This window comes from Trachypithecus francoisi, unplaced genomic scaffold (assembly GCF_009764315.1).
Source record: "Trachypithecus francoisi isolate TF-2019V2 unplaced genomic scaffold, Tfra_2.0 Contig00137, whole genome shotgun sequence".
Taxonomy (NCBI): Eukaryota; Metazoa; Chordata; class Mammalia; order Primates; family Cercopithecidae; genus Trachypithecus; species Trachypithecus francoisi.
The window spans coordinates 501721-524755 of record NW_022680485.1 but is presented as its reverse complement, the minus strand read 5'-3'; the positions used below and the strand labels follow the sequence as shown (position 1 = coordinate 524755).

The window sequence follows — 23035 nt, the reverse complement described above, 5'->3', positions numbered from 1 at the left end:
CATATATATATATAGAGAGAGAGAGAGACAGACAGACAGAGTTTCACTCTTATCATCCAGGCTAGAGTGCAATGGCACGATCTTGGCTCACTGCAACCTCTGCCCCCGGGGTTCAAGCGATTCTCCTGCCTCAGCCTCCTGAGTAGCTGGGATTACAGGCACCCACCACCATGCCTGGCTAATTTTTGTATTTTTAGTAGAGACAGGGTTTCGCCATGTTGGCCAGGCTGGTCTCGAACACCTGACCTCAGGTGATCCACCCACTTTGGCCTCCCAAAGTGCTGGGATTACAGGCGTGAGCCACAGTGCCCAGCCTGCAAAAACATATTTTAGTATTAACACTCTGGTGTTTTCTAAGCTACAGATTTTGAAAAAATATGCTTTTCTACATGTACTACATTTGCAGTTTTTCTCCCCTATAGATTCCCTGATGTTGAAAAAAGTTTGAGCAACTGCTTCAGTTTTTCTCTAGTACAAAATGTGTATGGTACGATTTGTGATACCAGTACATGTACTACAACCCTCTTTATGTTTATAACTTTTGTCTTCAAAATGAATACTCTTCTTCACTTTAACGGCTTATATTTTCTTAAAATCTTTAGACAGTAATTGCATTTATAATGCTTTTATTAAGTACCAACATTCTGATATTATGTCAACAGATATTAATGGCTACTTTACATTCTTTATATTTGTACAATGTTTCTTAAGTATAAATGCTTTCCTGTGCAATAAGGTTTGAGCCTTAATTAACAGTATTGCCAAATTCTTCACACATGTAGTTTTCTCCAGTATGAATTATCTTACATACAATGAAGTGTGAAAACCATTTAAAGTCTTTGACACATTCTTTCCATTTCTAGAATTTTTCACCAGTATGATTTCCTTTATATTTAGAAAAGTTTGAGGCGTTGTCAAAAGCATTGTCACACCTTCCAGTTTTGTAGAGTTTCTCTCCAGTATGAATTTTTTTATGTTTAATAAGGTTTGCAGATTGGTTAAAAGCTTTGTCACATCTCTCACATTTATAGGGTTTCTCTCCAGTATGAATTATCTTATGTTCAGTAAGTTTTGAGGATCGGCTAAAAGCTTTGCCACATTCTTCACATTTGTAGGGTTTCTCCCCAGTATGAATTCTCTTATGTGTAGTAAGGGATGAGGAGTGTTTAAAAGCTTTGCCACATTCTTCACACTTGTAGGGTATCTCTCCAGAATGAATTTTCTTATGTTCAGTAAGTTTTGAGGATTGGATAAAAGCTTTGCCACATTCTTCACATTTGTAGGGTTTCTTTCCAGTATGAAGTTTCTTATGTTCAGTAAGTTTTGAGGATCGGTTAAAAGCTTTGCCACATTCTTCACATTTGTAGGGCTTCTCTCCAGTGTGAATTCTCTTATGTGTAGTAAGGGCTGAGGAGTGTTTAAAAGCTTTGCCACATTCTTTACATTTGTAAGGTTTCTCTTCAGTATGAATTTTCCTATGTTCTGTAAGATTTGAGGATCGGTTAAAAGCTTTGCCACATTCTTCACATTTGTAGGGTTGCTCTCCAGTATGAATGTTTTTATGTTCAGTAAGTTTTGAGGATCGGTTAAAAGCTTTTCCACATTCTTCACATTTGTAGGGTTTCTCTCCAGTATGAATTCTCTTATGTGTAGTAAGGGTTGAGGATTGGGTAAAAGCCTTACCACATTCTTCACATATATAGGGTTGCTCTCCAGTATGAATTTTTTTATGTGTAGTAAGATTTGAGAACTGGTTAAAGGCTTTGCCACATTCTTCACATTTGTAGGGTTTCTCTCCTGTATGAATTATCTTATGTGTAGTAAGGTGTGAGGACTGGTTAAAGGCTTTGCCACATTCTTCACATTTATATGGTTTCTCTCGAGTATAATCTTTTTTATATTCAGTAAGGTTTGAGAATTGGTTAAAAGTTTTGTCACATTCCTGACATCTGTAGAGTTTCTCACAAGTATAAATTCTTTTATGTTTAGTAAACTTTGAAGATTGGTTAAAAGCTTTTTCACATTCTTCACATTTGCAGAAATTCACCTTGGTATAATTTCTTTTATGTTGAGTTAGGTGTGAAAGAATACAAAATGATTTGCCACATTCTTTACATTTGAAAGGTTTATTTTCCACATGTTTTATCTTATGTCTATCTGAATGTGAAAATTTATTAAAGACTTTCACATATTTATCACATTGAAACATTTTGCTCTGCGTAGTTGATAAACATTGGTTAAGTCCATTATAACCTCCTTTGTACACCTTACATTCATCCACACTTTTACAGCCTTTTAACTGAAGATTATCATTTCCACATTTTTCATATCTTCTCAGTGCCACTTTTTCAAAAGAATCTTTCATGTTCTGCTCTGGCCAAAACTCTTGGGCAAAATGAGAACACATTACTGAAAGAAATAAAAACAACACATTACTTTACAGACTCAGATAAATATACTTTCCAAACCTAACTTACAAAATTACACAAACTACATAAGCAAGATGACACCACAGGCCATAATTAAGTGTATGCATTGCCCTAGGGTAAGCACAATGCAAAGAGCCACATAGAAAAAAAAAAAAATTCTGTAACATTTACCCAACACAGCTTTTTCTACTCCCCGATATAACATAATGTTTTTAGAAGTAAATTGCAGCCAGGCCTGGTGACTCACAACCGTACTCCCCGCACTTTGGGAGGCTGAGGCGGGCAGATCGCGAGGTCAGGAGCTCAAGACCAGCCTGGCCAATATAGTGAAACACCGTCTCTACTAAAAATACAAAAAAAAATTAGCTGGGCATGGTGGTGGGAGCCTGTAGTCCCAGCTAATTGGGAGGCTGAGGCAGGAGAATCGCTTGCACCTAGGAGGCTAACATTGCAGTGAGCCGAAATCGCACCATTACACTATAGTCTGAGTGACAAAGCAAGACTCTGTCTCATAAAAAAAAAAAAAAAGTAGGCCGGGCGCGGTGGCTCAAGCCTGTAATCCCAGCACTTTGGGAGGCCGAGACGGGTGGATCACGAGGTCAGGAGATCGAGACCATCCTGGCTAACACGGTGAAACCCCGTCTCTACTAAAAATTACAAAAAACTAGCCGGGCGAGGTGGCTGGCGCCTGTAGTCCGGGCTACTCGGGAGGCTGAGGCAGGAGAATGGCGTGAACCCGGGAGGCGGAGCTTGCAGTGAGTGGAGATCCGGCCACTGCACTCCAGCCTGGGTGACAGAGCCAGACTCCGTCTCAAAAAAAAAAAAAAAAAAGTAAATTGCAAACTTCAATTACTTACATATAGAGGAATACCTGAGAGTGAATAATTTATAAAGAAAAAAAGTTTATTTGGCTCACAGTTTGGCAGATTGTACAAAAAGTGTGTGCCAGCATCTGCTTCTGGCGAGGGTCTCAGGAAGCCTACAATCATAGTGGAATGCACAGATTAACTGAACACATCACATGGTAAGATACAAAGCAAGTGTGATAAAGAAGCCAGGTTTTTTTTTTTTTAATGAACCAGTTCTTACTTGAATTAACAGAGTATAAACTTACCGATTAACAAGAGGATAGTGCCAAGCCATTCATGAGGAACTTTCCCTCATGACCTAAGCACCTCCCAGTAGGTCCCAGATTCACCTTCCATCAGGACCCAAATCAACAATGATGATTACATTGCAATATGAGGTTTGGAGAACATAGACATCCAAGCCACATCACAGACCATATAGGCTTAACAGACCTGTACAAACCTTTTAAATCAAAATCAAGAGAATACACAATATTCTTATTTGCACCTGGTGTATTCTGTTAGGACACAAATCAAGTCTTATTAAATTTAAGAATGCTGGCTAGGTGCAGTGGCTCATGCCTACAATCTCAACACTTTGGAAGACCCAGCTGGGCCAGAAATTTGACACCAGTCTGGGCAACATAGCAAGACACTGTTCCTACAAATAATCAAAAAATTACCCAGGCATGGTAGTAGCCATGACACGTCTGTAGTGCCAGCTACTTGGGAGACTGAGGTAAAAGGATCACTTGAGCCTGGCTGCAGTGAGCCAAAATTATGCCATTGCACCCCAGCCTGAGTGACACAGTAAAATCTTCTCTCAAACAGCAACAATAAATAAATTTAGGAAGATCAAAATTATAAACATTTTCCGACCAAAAGTGAATGAAACAAAAAATTAAAAGCAAAAGTAAAATTGGCAAATTGAAAAATATATCAAAATAAAACACAGTCTTCAACATATTCTTGGCTCAAAGGCCAAAACACCTGATTTTTCAAAAATGTCAAAGCAACCAAAAGTGGTGAACAAATTCAACATAATCTCTATAAAAATCCCATTAGCAGTGGCTCACACCTATAATCCTAGCACTTTGGGAGGCTGAGGTGGGCAGATTACCTGAGGTCAGGAGTTTGGGACCAGCCTGCCAACATGGTAAAACCCCTTCTCTACTAAAAATACAAAAATCAGCTGGGTGTGGTGGCATGTGCCTCTGGTCCCAGCTACATAGGAGGCTGAGGTAGGAGAATCACTTGAACCCAGAAGGCAGAGGTTGCAGTGAGCCAAGATAGTGCTACTGCACTCCAGCCTGGGTGACAAAGTGAGACTCCATCTCAAAAAAAAAAAAAAAGTATATGTACACACACACACACACACACACACACACATAAATGGATTATTCAGCCTTAAATAAATCTTGTCACATTTTAAGATAAAACTTTGAGAATATTATGTCACCTGAAGTAAGCCAGTAACAAAATGATGGATACTATATGATTCCACTTATATGAGATATCTTATTTAGTCACACTCATAGTGCAACGGTGTTTGTCAAGGGCTGGAGAGAGGATAAAATGGGCAGTTGTTACTTAATGGGTATTGAGTTTTAGTTTCATAAGATGAATACAAATATACTAACCATGCCTGAAATGTACAGTTTTTTTTTGAGACAGGTTCTCACTGTCATCCAAGTTTGAGTAAAGTGGAACAATTATGGCTCACTATAGCCTCAAACTTCCAGGCTAAAGTAATCCTGCACCATCAATCTACCAAAAAGTGGGGACCACAGGTTCACACCACCACGCTTGGCTATTTTTAAACATTTTTTGTAGACAGAGAATCTCCATACGTTTCCCAGGCTAGTCCCATACTTTTGGGCTCAAGCAAATCTCCTGTCTTGGCCTCCCAAAATCCTAGGATCAAAGATGTGAGCCACCACCATGCCTGGCCCTGAAATGTACACTTCAATAGATTTTAGATGGTAAAATTTATTTTATGTGGTTTTACAATTAATTATTTTAAAAGAAAAATTGGAAAAAATACAGAATTATAAATCTCTACATAAATTATCTTCAAATCACAAAAGTGTTTCTCTCACACAAAAGAAATATATATTTATTATTAAACACATGGTGAAAATAAGACTATCTCACCGGGCGTGGTAGCTCACGCCTTGTAATCCCAGTACTCTGGGAGGCAGGTGGATCACCTGAGGTCGGGAGTTGGAGACCAGCCTACCACATGGAGAAACCTCATCTCTACTAAAAATACAAAAATTAGCTGGGCATAGTGGTGCATGCCTGTAATCCCAGCTGCTCGGGAGGCTAAAGCAAGAGAATCACTTGAACCTGGGAGGCAGAGGTTGTGATGGGCGGAGATCACATCATTGCACTCCAGCCTGGGCAACAGGAGTGAAACTCCATCTCAAAAAAAAAAAAAAAAAAAAAGACTATCTCCATGACTAATCACTTAGACAAGATAAAACGACCATTGAAAATCAGCTAAGAAAGAATACATACAAGATAAGCCATAACCAAAATTGGGGTCAAATTTATTAACACATATATGTAATCTGACTGGGATAGATATATGGCTGATTTCTTAATTAAATCCCACAGATTTAAAGTGTACAAACAATTGCAAATTGTCTAAAATGGTAAAACAAAAAAACACAATAAACAGATGTCAAACTGAAAAAACACACTAATATGGAATGGCAAAACTATAATATACATAAATGTTAAATGTTAAATGTTTACTCATAAAATCTTGCAGCCAACACTGATGTACCATTAAAAATGTGTCTAGGCCAGACGCAGTGGCTCACGCCTATAATCCCAGCACTCTGCGAGGCGAGGTGGGCAGATCACAAGCTCAGAGGTTCAAGAGCAGCCTGGGCAACACAGTGAAACCCTGTCTCTACTAAAAATACAAAAAAATTAGCCAGGCATGGTGGCGTACACCTGTAATCCTAGATACTCAAGAGGCAGAGGCAGGAGAATTTCTTGAACCTGGGAGGTGGAGGTTGCAGTGAGCTGAGATCGTGCCACTGCACTCCAGCCTGGGCAACAGAGCAAGACTCCGTCTCAGAAAAAGAAAAATAAATAAATTAAAAAATAATAATGTGTCCAGATACCTGCAATATTTGATTGTAACTCTACTCATGGAAGGCAGGTATGCTGAATCGTTGGCATGCACTGTATAGCAGTACAATTCCAGAGGAAATGCAGTATTATCATAAATGAAAGACTCTAATGAGAAACTTAATAAGCATTTAAAAAAACAAGAAGGCCAGGTGCAATGGCTCATGCCTGTAATCCCAGCACTTTGGGAGGCCGAGGTAGGTGGACCACTCAAAGTCAGAAGTTTAAGACCAGACTGGCCAACGTGGTAAAACCCCGCCTCTACTAAAAATACAAAAATTAGCCAGGTGTGGTGGTAGGCGCCTGTAATTCCAACTATTTAGAAGGCTGAGGCAGGAAAATTGCTTAAACGCAGTAGGCAGAGGTTGGAGTGAGTCGAGATTGCACCATTGCACTCCAGCCCGGGCAACAGGAGCAAAACTCCATCTCAAAAAAAAAAAAAAAAGACAATTTTGGGCCAGGCTCAGTGGCTCACATCTGTATCAGAACTTTGGGAGGCTGAGGCAGATGGATGGATCACAAGGTCAGGAGTTCAAGACCAGCCTGGCCAACATGGTGAAACCCCGTCTCTACTAAAAGTACAAAAATTAGCCAGGCATGGTGGTGTGTGCCTATAGTCCCAGCTACTCAGGAGACTGAGACAGGAGAATCGCTTGAACCTGAGAGGTGGAGGTTGCAGTGAGCAGAGATTGTACCACTGAACTTCAGGCTGGGCAACAGAGTGAGACTCTGTGACAAAAAAAAAAAAAAGAAAGAAATGTTATGTTTTAAATATAGGCTATTGTTACACAAAATGAAACTGCTGTAATCTAACTTTAGAAGCAAAAAAGAGCCTTACATTGCTATATATATATATATATACACACACACACACACACACATATATAAATATATATAATGCTAAATATATATAAATGTTAAATATATAAAATATATATGTTGCAGAATATAGTTAGAGTGATATATAAAACAAATATCTGCAAATAAATTACACTATTTAGATATAGGCTGGACAAAATGGGTGCAAATCATAGAATTCTTTTTTCCTACATCAAACCTAAATTTATAAGTAACGTTTTTAGTAAATATGGAGTGCCTTCAAATTATCTAATTTAATTCAGGCATTACATGTAAATTCTAGCATATTGTTCTAAATTTCTAAATGTAAAATTACAGACAAAATTGAAATAGAAAATGAAGAATAAAAATGTATAGCAGGAGTGAAATCAGTAAGATGGGAGAATAAAAGGTACCCTATTTTGTTATCTCCTGCACAGCAAGACAATTTGTCAGCCATCCCTGACAAAAATGCCTTTAGGAGATGGCCAGGCATCATGGCTCACACCTGTAATGAAAGATACATGGTATATTAAGTTTAGAGAATTGTTTCAGGTTAGGATTTCAAAATCAGCCTGAATTATGTATGTAGCAAGACTCCGTCTCAAAAATAAGTGCCTTTAAGAGAGCTTTGAGATCCAGAGAGGGGGTTGTGAAGATCTGATAAAGCCCAAGATTGAAAAGTCTTCTTTTCAGAAGGCAGGCCCTCATTTAGGTGGCAAACTACAGGATCCTTGTTCTTAAGTACAGTCTAGGAAATGGCCCACTCAACTTGGTCCCATTAGAATTCTGAACCTACTATGTAATCATCCCAAACTCCTCCCAGCCAAAGTCTGGGAGAGATTCTGCTTTTCCAGAGGCCCGGAGGAAGATACCCATTTATAGCCATGTCAGCTGGCCTACAGACCTTAGCCTTTACTGTGGTCCCTGAAGCAGTTCAATGACTCAGTTCCAGCTTGCTGAGCCACAGTTTATGGTCAGTTCTGCCTATATAGAAACCCACACAGTGACCTGGAAAGATCCTTTCTGGTACCCGCTAAAAGCCGTAGTCATCCACATTGTGATACAAGGCTCACCATATGCAGACCCTACTGCAAAAACCTGCCCTAGTGTCTGTCCTACAGAGCAAAATCCTCTGTCAAAATTCAGTCTGTCTAAAATGGGAATTTAAACTACCCAAGTTTTTCAGGACAAGCCAACTAAAGGTAGACCCTAGTGCAGACCCAGCAGTCTTGTGACAAAGCCCTCTCCACTACAAACCAGAGGGCATCCCATTACCCTGAGGGTCCAACAAAAGATCTTTACCTTCTGAAACCAGTTTATAAAAACTTGAGCTGTTTTCTCCTTCTATATACAGATGCCAATGCAAAACTATATTGTGCCCATTGTCAATGCTGCTAGTTTAACGTAACACTCAAAGTACTGGCACAAGAATTAGTCAAAAAATGAAAAAGAGCAATTGATATTGAAGACACATAAGTAAAAAGTTGCTAGCTGTAGCTCATACGATTATATATATATAAACATAAACAGTACATTAAAACTTGTAAATATACTCAGCAAATTACAAAAATATAAAACTAATATACAAGTTAGGGCTCCATAAATCTAAACTGTCTGATAAAATAGAGAAAAAAAAAATCTTATTTACAATAGCATTAAAATAAATTTCTGAGAACAAATTTAACCAAGGAGGTATAAAATCTTTACAGTGAGAGATATATCAGTGAAATATATTAGAAAAGACATAAATAAATTTGAAAATATTTTATGTCTACGAATTGAAAGAATAAATACTGTTAAAGTGCCATGTTATCCAAAATGATCTATAGATTCAATAGACTCCCTATCAAAATTCCAGTGGCATTTGTTTTTCACAGTAATAAAAAATGTAATTCTAAAATGTAAATGAAACTATGATATACTTTAAATAGCCAAAGCAAGCTTGAGAAAAAAAAAAAAACAAAGGAGAAGAATATCATACTTTATAATTTTCTTTTCTTTTCTTTTTGAGATGGAGTACCACTCTATAGCCAGGCTGGAGTGCAGTGGCACAATCCTGGCTCACTGCAACGTCCACCTCCCTGATTCAAATGATTCTCCTGCCTCAGCCTCCCGAGTAGCTGGGATCACAGGCATGTGCCACCACACTCAGGTAATTTTTTGTATTTTTAGTAGAGATGGGGTTTCACCATATTAGCCAGGTTTCCAAACTACTGAATCAAAAGATTTATTTCTGTGAGATGAATGCACACATCACAAAGCAGTTTCTCAGAAAGCTTCTTTCTAGTTTTTATCTGACCTCCTGATCTGCCCGCCTGGGCCTCCCAAAGTGCTGGGATTACAGGCGTGAGCCACTGTGCCCGGCCCTTGAGCCACTGCACCCAGCCCTTTATAATTTCAAGACTATATTTGAAGACTATAGAAATACAAACAAATAAAATATGTAGAAAAATTTTTTTAAAAAAGGGGGGGCGGGGCATAGTGGCTCACACCTGTAATCCCAGCACTTTGGGAAGGCAAGGCAAGCAAATCACCTGAGCGCAGGAGTTTGAGACCAGCCTGGCCAACATGGTGAAACTCCATCTCTACTAAAAACAAAAAATTAGCCAGGTGTGGTGGCCATGTGCTTGTAATTCCAGTTATTTGGGAGGCTGAGACAAGAGAACTGCTTAAACCCAAGAGGCAAAAGTTACAGTGAGTCGAGACTGTAGCTCTGCACCCCAGCCTGGGCCACAGAGTAAGACAGCAAGACTCTGTCTCAAAAAAAAAAAAAAAAAAAAAAGAAGAAGAAGAAAAGAAAACAATAGAAAAGAAAACACTTCTCACACGTTTCAGACATGATGGAAAAAAAGAACTTAAAAGATCATTTAACAGAGTTTCTCAAAATTATGCAGATATTTGTGTCTCCAAAACAAATGAGTAAGGATTCAGATTGCGCAGTCTCTTATATGCCATGAAGGACATTGGTTCTCACTGACAACTTGAAGGAAAATTACTAAAAACGTAAATAGAAACCTTAGAGAATTTAATAGCATAAGACAGAAAATGCTCAAATGTGAGAGCAAAAAATACTCAGGCTTTCCAGAAACTATTTCCTTTAAAACACAGCTTCCCAAATCACATTTTAAGGACTGGTTTTCTCTTTGACCTTTGGACCTCTCATCTTTGTCACCTGTTGTATTCACTTTCACTCTCACTTACCTGGGGGTTCATCCACCATCTCATGTCTCTGCATAGTTAAAGGCTCTTTTTCTTGCTCCAGACAGGTGATCAGGTCTGGCTTAGAGACAGCAATACCTGTTTTATTAAAAATAACTAACATGAATCTTGCTCATATTCTCCAATTACCAACCTAGTAATGTGCTCAGTAAAGAGAATGTAATAGAATAGCAAATTAATCCCAAAATACTGACTTCTAACAGAAATTTTTAAATACTTAGAAAATATTCTAAATTTGCAGGTTCTTAATTTCATTACCCAGTACTTATGAATCAAAACTTTGTGTTGGCAATTAGATTTTAAGGTGTGGGCAACAATGTTTTATGCCACTAAACTTCTGAAATTACCACTAATTGAAGGACACAGATCAGCTCAGGAATGTGGTAAGTTTAGATCAAGATGAAACATACTGAAGAAATTCTTCTCAATACAGACAAATCCTTAAGATTTTCTCAAAAACAGGGATCTGAAACTCATTTATTCAAAGCATACATTACCAAAATACGTTCTACAAAGAAGAGAAATGAAACCTTTACGGTATATTAGAAACTGTGTGTTGGGACAGGCATGGTGGCTCACACCAGTAATCCCGGCACTTTGGGAAGCCGAGGCGAGTGGTTCACCTGAGGTCAGGAGTTCGATACCAGCCTGGCCAACATGGTGAAACCGTGTATCTACCAAAAATACAAAAAAAAAATTAGCCAGCCATGGTGGCTCACGCCTGTAGTCCCAGCTACTTGGAAGGCTGAGGCACGAGAATCGCTTGAACCCAGGAGGCAGAGGTTGCAGTGAGCCAAGATCACACCACTACACTCTAGCCTGGCGACAGAGCTAGAAAAGCAAAAAGAAAAACAAAAAGAAACTGTGTGTTGAAGTTATCCTTACCCAGGAAGACCAGGTTTCTGTAGTTCTCTAAAATCACATTTTTATATAAATTCCGCTGTGCAGTGTCCAGGCATTGCCATTCTTCCAGAGAGAATTCTATGGCCACATCCCTAAATGTCAACAGTCCCTGAAAAACACATACACACAAACATATTCACCAGGTAGCCAACAGAGATTATAATTTGACTCAAGGTAAAATGAGAGAGTAATGAGAATTGGTTCTGATTTACAGGAGTGACTGAAATTATCCAATAAAATCAATTTTTTTACAGAGAAATATTTACTTATGTGTTCTCTAACCCTGAGAAAACAGTGGCACAAGAGCCACAATACCAGTGTATATATAATAATTTTATGGATAATAATATATGCAATAGGTCAGGCACAGTGGCTTATGCCTGTAAACCCAGCACTTTGGGAGGCCGAGGCGGGCAGATCACCTGAGGTTGGGAGTTCCAAGACCCACTTGACCAACATGGAGAAACCCCATCTCTACTAAAAATACAAAATCAGTCAGGCGTGGTGGCACATGTGTGTAATCCCAGCTACTTAGGAGGTGGAGGCAGGAGAATCATGAGAATCGCTTGAAACTGGGAGGTGGTGGCTATGGTGAGTAGAAGTTGCAGTGAGCTGAGATCATGCCATTGCACTCCAGCATGGGCAACAAGAGTGAGACTCCGTCTCAAACAAAAAAACAACAAAAGATATATATATATAATTAAGGACATAAACACAAACATGTACCTTTTTGAGTGCTTCAGAAGTTTCTGTGTAAAACGCTATCTTGTTTAAATAATAGCTAATTGAGAATACAGATGGAACATCAACATTAGATGTTCCCCATTTTTACTAAGGACCCCAGGTTTTCCCAATAAAATCTTGAGTATCTACACCTTCCCATGTTCAACAGCCACAAAAGGACATTTTTAATATTGCAGATTATAAACTCATAGTGAGATTTCTGCATGGCATATAAGAAGCCATAATGTAGAGAAGGCTCTGGTATATAGAAAAAAAATATTTTTCAGAGACTTTGATTATTATAAGAATTTTTTAAAGTAGTTAAAACAAACTCATTAGGGAGAAAAAAAACAAGTAGAGAAGTCAAAGTAAATGCATGGCATGCCAGGAGGCAGAGCAGACACAGCTCTTGATCTGAGACATGTTTAACTGAAAAAAAGCCATTTTTTCCTTTCTCTGAAAATTCTTTTCAGATGTGATTCTCTGGACAAATTACACCTGCATCTTTAGAATAGGCATTTAAAGGTATCAATACCACATGTTTACCTGCTCCCATCATACCCACAGGCAGAAGGACCAAGACTAACAGAAAAAGTCCACCCATTTCTGTCCTTCATACCAGAAGAGATTCAGGAACCATGAGCTGCTCCATGGAGATAAAAGTAAAAGTTTCTTTCCTTCTGCCCTCAGGTGCCCTCCCCTGCCATGGACACCAGCAATTTCTGCTACAGCAATGAAAATAACGAGCCACACTTTCCTGTCACTACCAAACCAAACAGAACCAGCCCTTTGACCATTCTTTAGAGCAAAGGTGGAACTTAACTCTCATGAATGTATCTTGAACCCCTCATACTTGATTTTGGCCTCACGTTAGAGTCACATGAGGCACTTAATTAAAACAACATGGGTGGGAACAGTAGCTCACACCTGTAATCGCAGCACTTTGGGAGGCCGAGGTGGGCAGATCACTCGAGGCCAGGAGTTTGAGAACAACCTGGCCAACATGGCAAAACCCCATCTCTACTAAAAATACACAAATTAGTATGCACCAGTAATCTCAGCTACTTGGAGGCAGAGGCACGAGAATCGCTTAAACATGGCAGGCGAATGTTGCAGTGACCTGAGGTCGGACCACTGTACTCCAGCCTGAGCAACAGAGTGAGACTCCATCTCAAAAACAAAAAACAAAACATGATACCTCCGCCCAGAAGAATAAACAGACCCATGGATAGGGCACAAGTAGATATTTCTGTAAATTGGCCATGTAATCTTAATTAGAAACCTGGGCTGGGCATGGTGGCTCACACCTGTAATCCCAGCACTTTGGGAGGCCAAGGCTGGGGGGATGGGGAATCACTTGAGGTCAGAAGTTCTTGACCAGCCTGGCCAACATGGTGAAACCCCGTCTCTACCAAAAATACAAAAAATTAGCCGGGCGTGGTGGTGCTTGCTTATAATTCCAGGTACTCAGGAGGCTGAGGCAGGAGAATTGCTTGAACGCAGGAGGTGGAGGTTGCAGTGAGCTGAAATCGCACCATGCACTCCAGCCTGGGCACAGAGTGAGACTCCACCTCAAAAAAAAAAAAAAAAAAAAAATCAAACCTGGGCTGGAAACCACTTAGCTGGGCATTGCCTTTAAAGCTTTAATGAGCTTAAAAAATACTTGGAAACTATGGCCCCACTCTCTGTGATGTAATTCTGCAGACTTAGCGTTCATGAATTTTTTTGTTGTTTGGGTTTTGTGTGTGTGTGTGTGTGTGTGTGTGTATGTGATGGAGTGTTGCTCTGTAGCACAGGATGGAGTGCCGTGACACGCTCTTGACTCACTGCAACCTCTGTTCCCTGGATTCAAGTGATTCTCCTGCCTCAGCCTTCTGAGTAGCTGGGATTACATAGGTGCCTGCCACCACAAGCGGCTAATTTTTTTGCATATTTTTAGTAGAGGCAGAGTTTCAACCAGTCAGGATGGTCTCAAACTCCAGACCTCTACTGATTCGCCCAACTTGGCCTCCCAAAGTGCTGGGATTACAGGCATGAGCCACAGCAGTCAGCCATTAACAGGTATTTAAAACCCATTAATGTTCCCTATCAATGCTGACATTGCTCCTCTGGGGCTCATGATTAGCATTAGAGAAAGCAGGCACAGCATGGAGTCCCTTACACTCAGCACTCTTGTCACAACACAAATATTTCTCAAATGAAGACTACCAATTTTCATATTCTTTGCTGGCTCTTTAAAGTTTACAGAATAAACAGAAAGCAGCAACGTCTAAATAAGTCTGCATTTGGAAACCATGAGGGACACATGTACTAATGAGGCAGGAGAATAGGGTCTCGAGGCAGGGAACCTAAGACCATTTCACACCGAATTCCTAGACCTAAATGGAAAGGAAAACTAACTTTGCATGCCTAAGTAACAAAAATATCACAGGATTGCCTTTGCAAATCCCCACCTTTTCTGTGAGGCAGATAGGAAATTGGCTGTCCACAACCAATCAGACTGATTGTGGGCTGAGTCTCTATTTGAATAAAAGTGACACTTTGTAACTTCGCTTCAGCCTCTGATTGGTTGCTTTCTGCAACTAATCAGAGCAATTGTGGGCCACCACTTCATTTACATGAGGGGAGCACCAAGTGGCCAATGGGAAACCTCTAGGGGATATTTGAACCCAAGAAAATTCTGTGTCTGGGACCTTAAGCCATTGTTCGAGCCCACTTTCACACTGCAGAGTATAATTTCATTTTCAGTAAACCCGTTTTGTTCCTTTGTTGCTTCATTCTTTTCTTGCTTTGCTGTTTCATCCAATTCTTTGTTCAAAAGGCCAAGAACCTGGGTAACTTGCAGTCAAGACCTTCTACTGGTAACTTATTTTGGTGAGCCAGGCAGGAGAGGAGGTAGGCCCAAACTATGGGACTTAATTTTTTCCTTTCTCCTTTTACATACAGGGAAGTCTTTTTCTTTCTCTCTTTCTCTCTTTCTCTCTCTCTCTCTCTCTTTTCCTTTCCTACTCAGGACCCTTGGTGGACAGTGCCTAAGCATGAAGACAACTGCAAGTTTCTAGCCACGGCCACTTTTTGATGAAACTGAAAGGTTTCCATGTGGAAGTGCCTGACTGCCACCTCTCAGTCTGGGTGAGGGACCTGAGACCTTTTTTTTTTTTTTTCCTTTTTCTGAGTCCTATTGTTTTTTTTCTGTTTTCTGAGATCTTTTCCTTTTCTCCTTTTTCAGTCTTTCAGCAGCCATTTTCTAGTAGCTGTTGGTAATTGAGTGGAACTAGCCAGAGCCACTCTCTGATGTTCTCGGAAGGCCAAGGGGCAAACAGGCTGGCTGTCCTGTCGAGAAAGGGGAAAGATTTTCTATCCTTTGTGGTTATAGTCCCTGATCCCTACATGTGACACAGTTGGCAGTGGCAGTTTGCCCAGGGTGAACTCACACGTTTGAGGTGACTGAAACCTTCTTTTCTTATGCTAAATTCTTCCCTTCCCCTACTTAACTAGCTATGGACAGAAAACCCACCTAGCTATGCAAAAAGGTTATATAAGTCAGAGGGTCCAAGCATGTTGCAGGTGGTCTGTGAGGTGCGTGATGGAGGGGGGATTTCATGAAAGAAAATGTATTATTGCCTAAGTTGAGAGAGAGAAAGGGTTGCTTTAAATGGGATAGATAAACCTTAAAAAAAGCTCATAGTAGGCCGGGTGCAGTGGCTCATGCCTGTAATCCCAGCACTTTGGGATGCCAAAGCGGGCAGATCATGAGGTCAGGAGTTCGAGACCTGCCTGACCAACTAAAAATACAAAAAAATTAGCCTTGCATTATGGCACGCACCTGTAACACCAGCTACTCAGGAGGCTGAGGCAGGAAAATCGCTTGAATTCAGGAGGTAGAGGTTGCAGTGAGCCAGGATCACGCCACTGCACTCCAGCCTGGGCAACAGAGCGAGACTGTCTCAAAAAAAATAAAAAAAATAAAAAAAAAAAACTCGTAGTAGGTCATCAGTGGTGGAGGGAACCATTCTATAGTGGTGCTGGCACCTATCTAACGTCAGAGCCATCTGACAGACTAAGTCTGAGGCCTAAAGAGGGGATGCTCCCAGAGACCTCAGTCTGGGTCAAGAATTTTTCCAGGGAGATGCCCCAGGAAAAATTTGGGTCACTAATAAGCCCTCTAGTTTGCAAGGTCCTCTTCTTTTTTCTTTTTATGAGCAACTCTCAATCTATTTCACCTGATTCCACTGTGGGCAACTCTATTTCCAATTCTGATTCCCTGCTTGGCTATAACCTCCACCATTAGAATCAATTTGACCCTGACAATCTCAAGAGAAAATGTATATTTTTCTGCAATACTGTCTGGCCCTATTATGAGCTGCTCAGTTCAGAATAGTGGGCAGTCAATGGTAGCATTAATTATGACACTATCCTGCAATCAGGCCTATTTTGCAAGAGGCAGGGCAAATGGTCAGAAATCTATGTACAGCCCTTCATGACCCTATATCAAAACCTAATAATCTGTGAAACTACCAGAACCTACCCTGTAAAGGAAAGTTCTACAGCAGAAGTTGATATTATAGATAACCTTCTTTCACAGGGCCACCTGGTTCCCAGGGTGAGCAGCGACCATCCTTACATAGTCCCTTGCCAAATGCTTCTAAGGCTAAAACTCAGGAGCAAACACTGGTGATCCTACACGTTCCCCTCATACTCAAGGGGGAACACTGTATTGAACCCTCTCTCCAGCCCTGCTACCTCTTAGGGTAGCAGGAGCTGAGCGGCCAGTCCTAGTGAAGGTCCCCTTCTCTATAACTGATACACAAAAATGTAAGGAGAAGCTAGAAAGCTATTCTGAGAATCTTGGTCTCTTTGAGACCAAATTTTGATCTCTCATGAAGGGATGTTCAATTTATTCTAGCAACCTGGTGCATCCCTTCAGAAAAAGAACACATCTTTGAGGCCACCCACAAGGAAGCAGATGGATTATTCACCTGAAACCCTCAGGGCAATCACTCAGGACCAGAAACAGTTCCCACTACTGATTCTCATTGAAACTGTAACACTACTGTGGGAAACAACCAGGTTAAATTTCTTGAGGCTCTCCTTGGAGGAATGAGAAAGGGAACAACTAAGGCAGAAAATTATGATAGAGTACAGAAGGTTACACAAAGCAAGAAGAAAAATCTAGCCATGTTTTACAGCAGGTTGGAGGAAGCCTTTAAAAAAATATACTAATCTAGTCCCTTCCTCTCCCGAAGGGAAAATATTAATGGCAAAGCATTTTATTAGCCAATCTGCCCCTGACATTAGACATAAGCTCCACAAGCTACAGATGGGGCCACAGACTAATCAAAACCAGATTCTTGATACTGTGTTTATGGTGTATAACACTTGTGATCTGAAGGAAGGAAAAAGGAAACAGAGTGAAGAAAAACGGCAAGCCAAAATTATGGCAGCCATCATTGGCGATATCCTGATGCCCAAAGAGCATCTAAGGAAAATCTGAAGGGTCATAAAGATAAAGCCAGCAGAGACTCTTGCTTCAAATGCAAGAAAAGTGGGCATTGGGCAAAGGGATGTACTAAGCCCCTGCCAGTCCCCTGCTGTCAATGCAAAGGTACCAGTCATTACCCCTGGAGAACTGACTGCCCCTGTGCCACCATGGGGTTGTGTCAGACAAAACTCTAGCAGTGCAGAAGGAGGAATTAGATGAAGACTGAAGGGTCCTGGGGTTTTCCTCACTGCCCCTGTCTAGGAACATCGTAGCAACCATATCATGCCCAATTCAGCCATTTATCTAGTTGCTACTCTAGACTAAAAGTTCCTGGATGATAGGGACCATCACTGCTTTATCTATTTTTCTAATGGTCATATGAAATGGAAGCAATTAGTTTATCTGTTTGAGTCTCCAGACCTCTTCCTTGTTTTTCACCTAAGTACCAGGAAACTAGAGAAACTCTCATCTGAGTACCAGCCAAAGATCTCTCTTGTATGGGGGGAGGAACAAACACAGGATGACTTATTTCTCTTGCATTGAGACAGAAGCAGAATTAACCACTCATGTCAGCCTTACACAATTATGTTCTGGACATTTTCAAATTTCTCAAAGATGCCTAGGTGATTGTGAGAGGGTTCTCAGTGCCCCTGAGCTGGTGGCCCAATGATAAGCTAGGGAGGAGAGACTCAGGCTAAATGAAGAATGGAACTGTTCTGGTGGAGCTCCAGAACTTGAATTGCATGTCCTGATTAGTTTGCTCTTGGGTTAAAAAAAAAAAAAAAAAAAGGACTAGAATACTTTACTCCAGTATCACATTTTATGGGTACATATAGTTTGGTCACGGCACTGGATACCTTGTAGTCTCAATCTCTTACTCTGAAGAAGCTTGTTTACACTTACAGATTCTGCAATCAGATTCTATTTATACCTGGAGCCCCTCACATAACTGTAGAAAGTCACTGGACGAGATCTGAGAAGTTCAAAACACTGCACTCTCAAAAAGGGGTTTTACATTTCTATGCTGACATCTCACGATAGAGAAAATGTCTCCTGTATGTTTTCTGTACATTCTCAATCCAAAGCCTAACCTTGACTTGTGAATCCCAGACAGAGGTTAGACCTTATGTGCAGATTCTACATCAGATAAACCTGGCTCTGCATTCTTGTGTGTCACAGAAAGTGGAGTACAATCAAAGAAGAGGTCCACTCATAGAGGCTGCTCTAGCTCATTCTAAATGATATTTCTACCTAAAAGAAAAAAGCTGAGGCAACACAGACAGACAGTTTTGGGGGTACCAAGCTTGAGATTTATAACATGAAAGGAAAGATTCAAGTTGCCTGGAATCTACACTTTGTTTACCACCAGTTACAAGGGTATTTGTAAAGGTAAAAAGAGGACAGAGGATGGTCCCTCTTTGGGCTGGTACAAACTTGTTTGTCAAATTCTTATTTACAGGAATAACATTAATTATTGATTGGATGTACATAACTAAGGTTTAGAGTGCCCAGTGTGGCATTATTAATTTAATTCACAACTAGTGGTGGCAATAGCAAACAGTTTCAAGGGATGAATACATATAGTTGAAAGTGGGGAGAAAGACATAATCGTGCTCTCATTTTAATGTCTCTTCAAGTTTGACAACTAAAAGGATCTGCATTTCTCAGATATAGGTTTTTTAATTTCCAAAATTTCAAGACCTAGATTCAGAATTTGGAGCTGAGCATTTCAGTAACAGGAAGAAGTGGAAAGTGGAGATTCTCATGTCTATGTGTATACTCAATGCACAACTGTTATTCTAATTGGATTTGTGGGCCCCATGGTCTCTAAATCAGTTTCAGGTCTGAAGATACAAGAGTAATTGAAAGAGGTAAAACGGCTGATTGCTGACCTGTGAAGTTTGTAGAAATCTGGCCTAGCCCCCTAGAAGTCACTGTAGAGGACTATAGACACAAAATAGGAGAGACAATTCTGCCTGCATATTTAGGAGATAGCATGAACTTTGCAGCAAATTTGGGAGTTGACTGGAAGCCTGAGAGTTACTCTAGAGTAGATCCTGGTTAGCACCTTGTATGTTTCTATCATATCTGGTAATTCTAGACAGTGTTTGGGAAATGCCATTAAAAGAAAATTTTTCTGGTGGGGGGCAAGGGGAGGGAGAGCATGAGGACATATATCTAATGCATGCGGGGCTTAAAATTAGATGACAGGTTGATAAGTGTAGCAAACCACCATGGCACATGCATACCTGTGTAACAAACTGCACACACGTTCTGCACATGTATCCCAGAACTTAAGTATAATAAAAAATAATAATCAAAGAAAAAATTTTCTCCAGCCCCAGAGAAACTCGACAATGATAGAACATTAAGAAAACTGTTGGCCGGGCACAGTGGCTCACACCTGTAATCCCAGTACTTTGAGAGGCTGAGGTGGGTGGATCACCTGAGGTCAGGAGTTTGAAACCAGCCTGGCCAACATAGTGAAACCCTGTCTCTACTAAAAATACAAAAATTGCCGGGCGCGGTGGCTCAAGCCTGTAATCCCAGCACTTTGGGAGGCCGAGACGGGCGGATCACGAGGTCAGGAGATCGAGACCATACCGGCTAACATGGTGAAACCCCGTCTCTACTAAAAAATACAAAAAAAAAAAACTAGCTGGGCGAGGTGGCGGGCGCCTGTAGTCCCAGCTACTCGGAAGGCTGAGGCAGGAGAATGGCGTAAACCTGGGAGGCGGAGCTTGCAGTGAGCTGAGATCCGGCCACTGCACTCCAGCCTGGGTAACAGAGCGAGACTCTGTCTCAAAAAAAAAAAAAAAAAAAATTAGCTGGGCATGGTGGCGGGCACCTGTAATTCCACCTACTCAGGAGGCTGAGGCAGAAGAATTGCTTGAACCCAGGAGGCGGAGGTTGCAGTCAGCCGAGATCAAGCCATTGCACTCCAGCCTGGGCGACAAGAGCAAAACTCTATCTCAAAAAAATAAATAAATAAAAACAAAAATAAAATCCTGAGTCACAAAGAATGCCAAAGGTTTATTCAGCTGTTAATATGGTATACATATATTTTTAAAAAGCAGGGAAAAATATCTACATACAACCTAAATGCTTGAAGAAGAGAGAGATGGTCAGGCCACGGTGGCTCACGCCTGTAATCCCAGCACTTTGGGAGGCTGAGGTGGGCGGATCACCTGATGTCCAGAGTTCAAGACCAGCCTGGCCAACATGGGGAAACGGCATCTCTACTAAAAGCACAAAAATCAGCCAGGCGTGGTGGCGGGCATCTGTAATCCCAGCTACTCGGGAGGCTGAGGCAGGAGAATCACTTGAACCCAGGAGGCCAATGCAGTGAACTGAGATCATGCCACTACACTCCAGCCTGGTTGACAAAACAAGATTCCATCTCAAAAAAAAAAAAAAAAAAGGAGAGAGATGAGCAAAACATTCTTTCTTATTTTCAGGTATAAAAATAGAGCCTTTTGGCTGGGTGCAGTGGCTCATACCTGTAATCCCACCACTTTGGGAGGCCAAGGTGGGTGGATCACTTGAGGTCAGAAGCTCAAGACCAGCCTGGCCAACATGGGGAAACCCCGTTTCTACTAAAAATACAAAAATTATTAGCTAGGCATGGTGGCACTTGCCTGTAATCCCAGCTACCTGGGAGGCTAAGGCACGAGAATCACTTGAACCCAGGAGGCAGAGGTTGCAGTGAGCCAAGATCATGCCAGTGCACTCCAGCCTGGGTGACAGAGCGAGACTCCATCTCAAAAAACAAAAAAAAGAAAAAAGAAAAAAAAAGAAAAGAGCCTTTTATTTCTAACTTATATTTTCTCTTACAACAGCCAGGTCTCTGGATATGTTGAACTCTTGGACATCTTAATTTTAGTAGATACTGGATTCAGGCATCTAAGGAGTAGCACTCGACACACTGTATTCACTTGAAAGAATGTTTATGGGGAAAAAAGCAGAAGAAAAAGGTGCTATAAAAAATCCATGGGTCCACATAAATAAAGCAACTTCTTAAGAGACCTATGAAGACAGTTGGATTCTTACACAAAAATAGTGGGAGACTACAACACGCCACAGGCACTAGTAAAGAAATTACTGAAGCAGAAAAATTAACAGCGATATTAGGACCTAAACTCAACACTTGACCAAATAGTAGTAAACATCTACAGAACTCTCCATCTAAAAACCACATAATATACAATGTTTTCACCACCACAGGGCACATACTCTAAAATTGACCACAAAATCAGAAATAAAACAATCCTCAGCAAATTCAAAAATTTCAAAATGGTATCAGCAACATACTCAGTCAGACAACAGCTTGATAAAAATATAATTCAATACAAAGAAAACCACTTGAAACAAGACAACTACATGCAAATTAACCTGAACATGAATGACTTTTGGGTAAATAATACAATTAAGGCAAAAATCAAATGCTTTAAAATAAATGAGAACAAAGACACAACATACCAGAATCACTGCAACACAACTAAGGCAGTATTAAGAGGGAAATTTATAGCATTAAATGCTCACATCAAAAAGCTAGAAATATCTCAATTTAATAACCTGACATCCTAAATAAAAGAATGAGAGACGTGAGAGCAACCCCTAAGCCAGCACAAAACAACAAATAACTAAAATCATATCTGAAGTATATTTAGATGATGTAAAAAACTACAAAAAAGATTAAAAAATTAGAAGTAAATGTTTTGAAAAAACTCAGTAAGATAAACCACTAGCTAGATTAATGAAGAAAAAAGAGAAGATCAAAAAAAAAAAAAAAACACACACAATGTGTAATGACAAATGGGCATTACCACTGACCCAACAAAAATACAAACGAGGATGGAAGTCTACAATTAGCACCTCTATGCACAGTAACTCAAAAATCTAGACAAAATGAGTAAATTCCTGGACAAATACCTCCTCCCTAGACTGAACAAAAAAGAAATTGAACCCCTGAATAAACCAATAAAAAGCTCCAAAATCAAATTAATAATAAGTAGCCTACCAACCAAAAAAAGCCCAGGACCAGATGGACTTAAAGCTGAATTCTACCAGATGTGCAAATAAGAGCTGGTATTATTTTTACTAAAACTATTCCAAATAATTGACAAACGACTTCTCCCCAAGTTATTCTATAAGAAAAGCATCATTCTGATACCAAAACCTGGCAGAGACAAAACAAACAAACAAAAAACTTCAGGCCAATATTTTTAAAATATTAACAAAAAATCATCAACAAAATACTGAAAAACCAAATCCAGCAGCACATCAAAAAGTTAATCCACTATAATCAAGTAGGATTTATCCCTGGGACACAAGGTTGGTTCAACATATACAAATCAATAAATGTCATTCATTACATAAACAGAACTAAAGACAAAAACCACAAAATTAACTCAATAGATGCAGAAAAAACTTTCCGTAAAATTTAA

At 40.2% G+C, this 23035-nt stretch overlaps 1 protein-coding gene across 5 annotated transcripts in view; it reads right to left on the bottom strand.

The window, feature by feature from the left end:
- Window positions 1–609: 609 nt before the first annotated feature.
- Window positions 610–23035, bottom strand: part of LOC117065832 (zinc finger protein 675) — a 32064-nt gene continuing 9638 nt past the window's right edge. Inside the window, exons 2-5 of one of the 5 annotated variants that reach the window (XM_033181357.1) lie at window positions 11366–11492; window positions 10463–10558; window positions 1763–2409; window positions 610–1678 (exon numbers count right to left, since the gene is read on the bottom strand). In XM_033181357.1, coding sequence (XP_033037248.1) covers window positions 860–1678; window positions 1763–2409; window positions 10463–10558; window positions 11366–11492 — 1689 coding nt within the window. In that variant the 3' untranslated portion in view covers window positions 610–859. Of the gene's footprint in view, window positions 2410–6241; window positions 6268–7674; window positions 7694–10462; window positions 10559–11365; window positions 11493–23035 lie in introns of those variants that run through there. The other 4 variants (XM_033181281.1, XM_033181188.1, XM_033181511.1 and 1 more) reach the window with 4 other exon arrangements.